General features: G+C 33.4%; 2 protein-coding genes across 2 annotated transcripts; both read left to right on the top strand.

Moving 5' to 3' along the window:
- Positions 1-643: 643 nt before the first annotated feature.
- LOC143614538 (protein LURP-one-related 15-like) lies at positions 644-1525 on the top strand. The gene is made up of 3 exons (XM_077087951.1): positions 644-877; positions 981-1208; positions 1304-1525. Exons 1-3 carry the CDS (start codon positions 659-661, stop codon positions 1508-1510), a joined length of 654 nt encoding a protein of 217 aa, XP_076944066.1. The 5' UTR covers positions 644-658; the 3' UTR covers positions 1511-1525.
- A 3181-nt stretch (positions 1526-4706) lies between these two features.
- LOC143614565 (protein LURP-one-related 15-like) lies at positions 4707-5618 on the top strand. The gene is made up of 3 exons (XM_077087966.1): positions 4707-4947; positions 5042-5263; positions 5359-5618. Exons 1-3 carry the CDS (start codon positions 4714-4716, stop codon positions 5557-5559), a joined length of 657 nt encoding a protein of 218 aa, XP_076944081.1. The 5' UTR covers positions 4707-4713; the 3' UTR covers positions 5560-5618.
- Positions 5619-6943: the final 1325 nt, after the last annotated feature.

Raw genomic sequence — 6943 nt, forward strand, 5'->3', positions numbered from 1 at the left:
TTTAGTATGACTCGACCAAACAAACCCTAAAAATTTGCGCTTCCATTGAAAAATTTTGAATCTGCCACTATCTAAACTATCACTATTAAGTAACAATGGGAGTCATAACGTGCTCATGTCCTAAAACCACAAAAAAGACGTAAATAGAAATTCTCTCTGTTAATAATAACTTTCATGACAGTTTCTCCCAAATTTGGGTGTTTATCAACTAAACCTATGTATCACTTTCTTTCCTTTTTTTTTCCTCCCATATATGCATGTTAAAAATGAACAAACCGGAGGTGGAATCCCTAATCTATTTACCCATGCAACTAAAACCCAAAAACCGATTAGGTATTGGATTAATTCCAAAACGAATCTTCCTACTGGCTAGGCTAGCTGTGCCAAAGGTCGACTATTCTTAATTCCTGGGTCCGGCGGATTAAATACATTTCAAATGCAATACCTTTCCTTACATGCAAGTAGGACGCCAACAGTATCAATTAAGTTGAAGATAACAATTGACGTACGTACATGTGGATGTAATTTCTTCGCACCTGAGTTGCTTAGTCCAAGTCAACTAATTCGTCAACGAAGTTATCATGTTATAAGCCTTCCCACACCTCATGCTCGATCCATCAATCCCATAGAACTACATTAATATTAATATTAGTTTGTGATGATGTCTTTCGCTCCATTATCTATGGTTGGTCCTGAGTTCATTGTACCAAAACAACCACTTGAAATTATAGTCCTTAAGTATCCTGGCAGAAACCTTGTGATCACTGACACTAATCATACAATCTTGCTAAAAGTAAAACCACATGACACAACATTCCATCATCAGCTCGAGCTACTTGACGCTGATGGCAACCCCATTGCGATGCTCCGGGAAAAGGTAACTTTACGATTCTACCTCTTGAATCCTAGTTGTATATATGTTTCTGTGGTTTGTTTTTTAGTCTTGCTGCTAATTATATATAGTATTAATTAATTTCCAGAAATTGAGTATGCATAGTACATGGAATGTATTTAAGGGTGAAAGTAAAAAGGATTCAGACATGATTTTTAGCACAAAATCTGAACACCTGATACAGTTTAAGCTCAATGTTAGCGTGACGTTGGCAAACACAAGAAGCAATGGTTCATGTGATATGAGGATCAAAGGGAAGTGGGCCAAAGGAAGCATCACTATTTATATGGGAGATTCTTCAACTGCAATAGCCCAGGTAGTTTTTCGTACTTCTAACATTGTTTGATAGTAACTTTGGCAACATCTATGTATAGATTTGCTAATCAGTGTGACCATTTATTTATCTTGTAGATGCATAAACCGCAAAAAGTGAAGTCCGTTAAGGACAAGTTCACAGTGACAATTCAACCGAACATGGACTATGCAGGTGTGGTTGCACTTTTTGCGATTGTTGATGCTATGGAACATCCTGATGAGGCTAAAAATAATTCCGCTTTGGAAGCAGCAGGAGCTACGGCTAAAGTTCTTAATGCCATTGGTTCACTCGGGAATGCATAATTAGTTCCATTTAATTAGTTTCAATCATAAGTTCGTGCATGTGTTTTAGTCAACTATATTCTGTTATCTCACAGCTAAATATTCATGTTGTTGATCCCATGAAATCGATCATTTGTAAAAAGTTAAGAAACTTGCTATAATTACTACACAACTGGCCGGAAACTCACACAAATGAGAATTTTGGACTTAATTTGAGATTGTTTTACAACCGTAATCGCAAAGTCGAAACATTAGCAACAGTCACCAATCCGGTTGTAGGACAGGCACAAGGTTGCAATTGATGAAATTTGGGTGCAAAATTTAAAAGAAAGAATATATTAGCCACCGTTACCTTTGGTTAGTGGCTAAACGGTCACATACAATAAAAGATAAATAGTCAAAGTCTACAAGAGTTATTGGACTCCCATGGGCCATGGCTGAGTTTGTAAAAATCTCCAACTAGACTCCAAAAATCTCGAAGAATCTCTTATATGATGATGGTCTTACTTAGCCATCTTCTTCTATAACTATATAATCAAGAGGACTGTTTTTTTAGAGAGAGAGAGAAAGCAAATAATATATTCTACCATTTTTTAATAACTTTTAGAAACGTATTGCAGATTTTTACAACTTAATTTGTTTTTTCTATTTTTAGTCTTTTTCTTTAAATTTTCATCTTTTTTTTGGGTTAAGTCTCTTTCATTATATAGAAACTAGATATTACATCAACATAGCAGGTAGGCGGGCAACAAGCTGCGCCGCCCCCCCTTTTGAATTGCAAACCCTAACCTGCTAAAGACATACCCCCGCCCCTTTGGAGTCGACACATTACTATGCACAATCCGTTGGACCCTGGCTCTTTGGAGTCGACACATTGCTAAGGCCCTTTGGAGTCGACCCTGGCCCTGCTAAAGACACATTGCTAAAGACATTGGAGTCGACACATTGCTAAAGACATACCCCTGCCCCTTTGAAGTCGACACATTACATCAACTTTTTCTTCATTTTTTAAATAATCTTTTGCAATTTTTCACAAATAAATTTTTTTCCCCACAAAATTTTCAAGTTTTTTGCAACTTTTAAACCTTTTTTTCAAATTTAATAATTATTTTTAATGTCAGAATATTAAAAAAAATCAATAAAAAGCCAAATGGGATGTATAACCTGTTATTCATGTAAAATATATAGGATTATAACATTAAATAAGGGGAAGTTTCATGTACATTTTATTCTTAACATGAGAACGTAGAAAATAATACCAATTTATAAAAAAATGAGAACGTAACAAACAATACCAACTACAATACCAATCTATATAAACAATGATTTATAATAACAAAGAAAAGAATCTAAAAACTACAACAAAAGAATCAAAATAAAGAACAAAATAATAACAACAAATACCAACAAATACTTGTAATAGCAAAAGAAAACATTTAATAATAACAACAAATTATAAATTAACAAATACATATAACGTCTCATAATCGAAAATTAGCAAATACGAACAAAAAACTAACAACAAACACCTATAAAAATAAACCTAATAATAACAGCAAATTGGTTCTCACCGTTTACATGTTAAGAGTAAAATGTATTTGATCATGTTTCCATTAAATAAAACTTTTTGTCCTGATTATATAATAACTTTTTTTTAAAAGTAACCTATAATTATAACAATTCTAAAACTTAATTATACAAAGTTATCCTACCGGCCATGCTTTCAATTCACTACCCACTTCTTCAATCATTTTAAAAACAATATTTTAAGACAAATAATTTTTTTTTATATTCTAATACAAAATACTATTATTCTTTATTTTCATAGAAGTATTACTATTTCAAAATTATTTTTCTCTTTAGTACGATTTAAGAATTTATACTACGAATAAAATTGAACATATCCGATGACTTGAACAAATTTGAACAACCCTCTATTGTTTTTATTTACTTCGAGAGATGGAGTCGGTGCTGATTATATGATTTTAGTGTTGCGGGATCAAGGAAAACACTTTAAACTATGATTAGGTCGATCACGGGGTCTAATTGTTATTTTAATTATTGTACCTGTAATTTTATATTGCTTATTGAAATTTAATTTTAAAAAACGCTTTAAGAGGTAGAAGGAGCCATATATTATATGAGTAGTCAATAATAGCGATAGCCCGATTGTTAAAACAACCTAACGGGGTTAATAACAAAATAACTATATAAAAGGCCCAAAAATGGCTTGTTTATTTTATATATAATATTCTATTTTTATAGTATTCAATTCGTTCGGGGCATCTAAATGACTAATATGATTAGGGTAGTTAAAATGTTATTTTAGTTAATTACATTCCAAACGATGTGATGTTTTAACAATTAATTATCACACTGGTTTAACATGTATAAATATCTTGCATTTTTATCTTTATTGTTTCATAAGTAAATCTGTATAATTGCAATGAATTATATTTATAAACAACACTGTGATTGTGTATACGACCGCGTGTAGTGAAGGGGTTAAGTATAAAAAAGTATAATCACGTTAGTGCTACGTAAGCGGAGGATATTCACTAACTAAAATATCAAATGTATGTAATGGTTTAAATAAGTTATTTAATCTCTTTTTTTTTTAAATTAAAATATGAATAATTGAGTGTGATTTGTTAAAAAAAAGTTATGCTCATCAATTATACTCTTCTCCCGCTAACGCCCACCAATTCAAGAGCATCTTGCTCCTTTAGTGCCCAATTCCCTCCTCCACACCTCGTGTAATGGTGTTTAACACCGGTTTTGGTGATGAGGAAATGTGTTAATTAACGTCCATGACATATTATCTTATGGGAATTGTTTGTTACAAGGGCATTCATATTTAATTTAATGACATCCAAATATGAGAATCCATTTATCAGCTTACTACTAGGCCCAGCACATGATCTATTGGGAATTGTTTATTACAAGAGCATTCATATTTAATTTGATGAGAGAATGTCAAAATTTGAGAATCCATTTATCAATTTACTACTAGGCCCACCAAAAACATATACATGAATACAGCTAAAGATCTTGCGTCAAGTTGAAGATAAGAATTGGCGACCACTCAATATCTAAATGTGAACGTTGCTTCCTCAAACCCGACTCTACTCTTGGTCCAAGTCAACTAGCTAATTGGTCAACGAAACTCTCATATTCATATGCCCTTATAGAACTACAGTCTTAACTATTGTTAGTTTGTGATAATGGCACAACCTAGTGATGCCCCTGTTTTCCCTCCATTTCCCGTTGTCGGTCCTCAGTTCATTGTACCAAAACCACTTGAAATCATAGTCCATAAATATCCTGGCAGAAACCTTGTGATTACTGACATTAATCATACAATCTTGCTAAAAGTAAAACCACATGACTCAGCACTCCATTATCAGCTCTTGCTACTTGATGCTAACGACACACCCACTGCGATGCTCCGGCAAAAGGTAACTTTAAGTTTCTACTTCTTGAATATACCCAAGACGTTTTTCTGTGGTTTGCTTTTTAGTGTTGCTGCTAATATATAGTATTAATTTCCAGGCATTGAGTATGCATGGTACATGGAATGTATTTAAGGGTGAAAGTAAAAATGATTCTGACATGATATTTACAACAAAATCTGAACACCTGATTCAGTTTAAGCTCAATGTTAGTGTGACGTTGGCAAATAACACTAGCTCATGTTATATGAGGATCAAAGGGAACTGGGCCAAGGGAAACATCACTATTTATATGGGAGATTCTTCAACCGCAATAGCCCAGGCAGTTTTCGTACATTTAATATTGTTTGTTAGTAATTTTGGCAACATTAATGTATATATTTCGCTTATTAATGTGACTATTTAATGATCTTGTAGATGCAAAAACCGGAAAATGTGAAGTACGTTAAGGACAAGTTCACAGTGACAATTCAAGCTAAAATGGACTATGCAGGTGTGGTTGCACTTTTTGCGATTTTTGATGCTATGGTACATCCTATGGAGGTTAAAAAAGGTTCTGGTACTGCAGCTGGGGCTGCAATTGACGTTCTTAATGTTGTTGGTTCACTCGGGATTTAGTTCCATTTTAATTTTCAATCATAGGCTCATGTATGTGTTGTTGTCAACTATTTTGTTGTCTCGCAGTTAATAAATTATGCTGTCCAAAGAAATCACTCGTTTGTATTCTATTGAACTTAATACCGCCACTAGCCTTGTTTACATATAGTTAATTACAGAGAACATATACGCTGATCATGATGAACGTATAAGTTGGGGTATAAGTGTGATCAGCGTATCTAGAGGTGGCAAATGGGTTGGGTTGGGTCGAACGAGTCATGGGTTGAAATGAGTCATGGGTCAAAACGAGTATGGGTCAAAATGAGTTTGGGTCAAAACGGGTCAATTAAAAAAAGGGTTGTTTTGGTTTGGGTCGAAATAGGTTAATGTCGATCCAGGTTTTTTTTTTTTTTTTTTTTTTTTTTTTTTTTTTTTTTGTGAACGAGAATAATGGCGGAAACATTTTTGTTTTTTAGATTTTTCGTTTTTTATTTATATTTTAAGTTATGATTTTTTTTATTATTTTTTTCTAATTTTTTTGAGGGGTTTTCTATTAAGATCAAAAACCCTAAAAAAATATTCTAAAATAATAATAAAAAAATTATAACTCAAAATATAAATCATAAACAAAAAAAATAAAAACACTAAAATATTTCCTACATTGTCCTCGTTTCATAAAAAAAAACTCACTTATAATCGAACCGAAACCAAAAGAATCGACGAAAATGAAACAAAAAGCCAAAACTAGACCACATCAATCGAAAAAATCAATCAAAACGAAACTAAAAGAATTCAAACCGTACAAAAACAAAACTGAAAAAACGAACAAAAACAAGTCCGAATACGACCAGAAAGAAACAAAATAAATGAAAACCCAACACATCATGGGTGAAAACTTGTGTTGGATGGAAACCTGAACCGAACCCGTTCCAATCTGAAACCCGTTTCGTGCCGAAACCTGTCTTGTACGAAAACTTGTTCCGATCCAAAACCTGTCACATTTCCTTAGGACACTAACCCACATCGACCCATTTCTTTGAACTTGTCGACCCATTTTGACCCGAAAATAAAAGGATAGAATTTCAAATGACTCATTTTGACCCATTTAGTTAAAAACTTTTACCCAAACCAACTCATTTAACTTTTAAAACAACTCAAATTGACTCATTTGAAAGGGTTTGGGTCAAGATTTCCACCCCTACATATAACATATACCTGTCGGAAAAACGAAGATCACCGGAAAATATTGTTGCAGTGGCTGCCAGAGAAAACTAATCTGATCGGAATCCACGATTCCGATGGTGAAAGATGATGAAAACGAAATCTGAACTGACAGAAACCCGCGAAGATTGTATAAATGATGACGTACATATACGCTCGCCGGCTTCCGGAAAAACGTAATCAC

The sequence above is a fragment of the Bidens hawaiensis genome, unplaced genomic scaffold, assembly GCF_021521415.1.
Source record: "Bidens hawaiensis isolate Kalapana, Puna unplaced genomic scaffold, B.hawaiensis_p1.1 tig00002273_1, whole genome shotgun sequence".
Taxonomy (NCBI): Eukaryota; Viridiplantae; Streptophyta; class Magnoliopsida; order Asterales; family Asteraceae; genus Bidens; species Bidens hawaiensis.

Bases quoted from the DNA above. Each gene is read 5' to 3' on its own strand.
- LOC143614565 (XM_077087966.1), top strand. From the start codon at position 4,714: ATGGCACAACCTAGTGATGCCCCTGTTTTCCCTCCATTTCCCGTTGTC. The intron at 4,948-5,041 runs GTAACTTTAAGT...ATTAATTTCCAG, and splicing joins CTGCGATGCTCCGGCAAAAG to GCATTGAGTATGCATGGTAC. The intron at 5,264-5,358 runs GCAGTTTTCGTA...ATGATCTTGTAG, and splicing joins CTTCAACCGCAATAGCCCAG to ATGCAAAAACCGGAAAATGT.
- LOC143614538 (XM_077087951.1), top strand. From the start codon at position 659: ATGATGTCTTTCGCTCCATTATCTATGGTTGGTCCTGAGTTCATTGTA. The intron at 878-980 runs GTAACTTTACGA...ATTAATTTCCAG, and splicing joins TTGCGATGCTCCGGGAAAAG to AAATTGAGTATGCATAGTAC. The intron at 1,209-1,303 runs GTAGTTTTTCGT...TTTATCTTGTAG, and splicing joins CTTCAACTGCAATAGCCCAG to ATGCATAAACCGCAAAAAGT.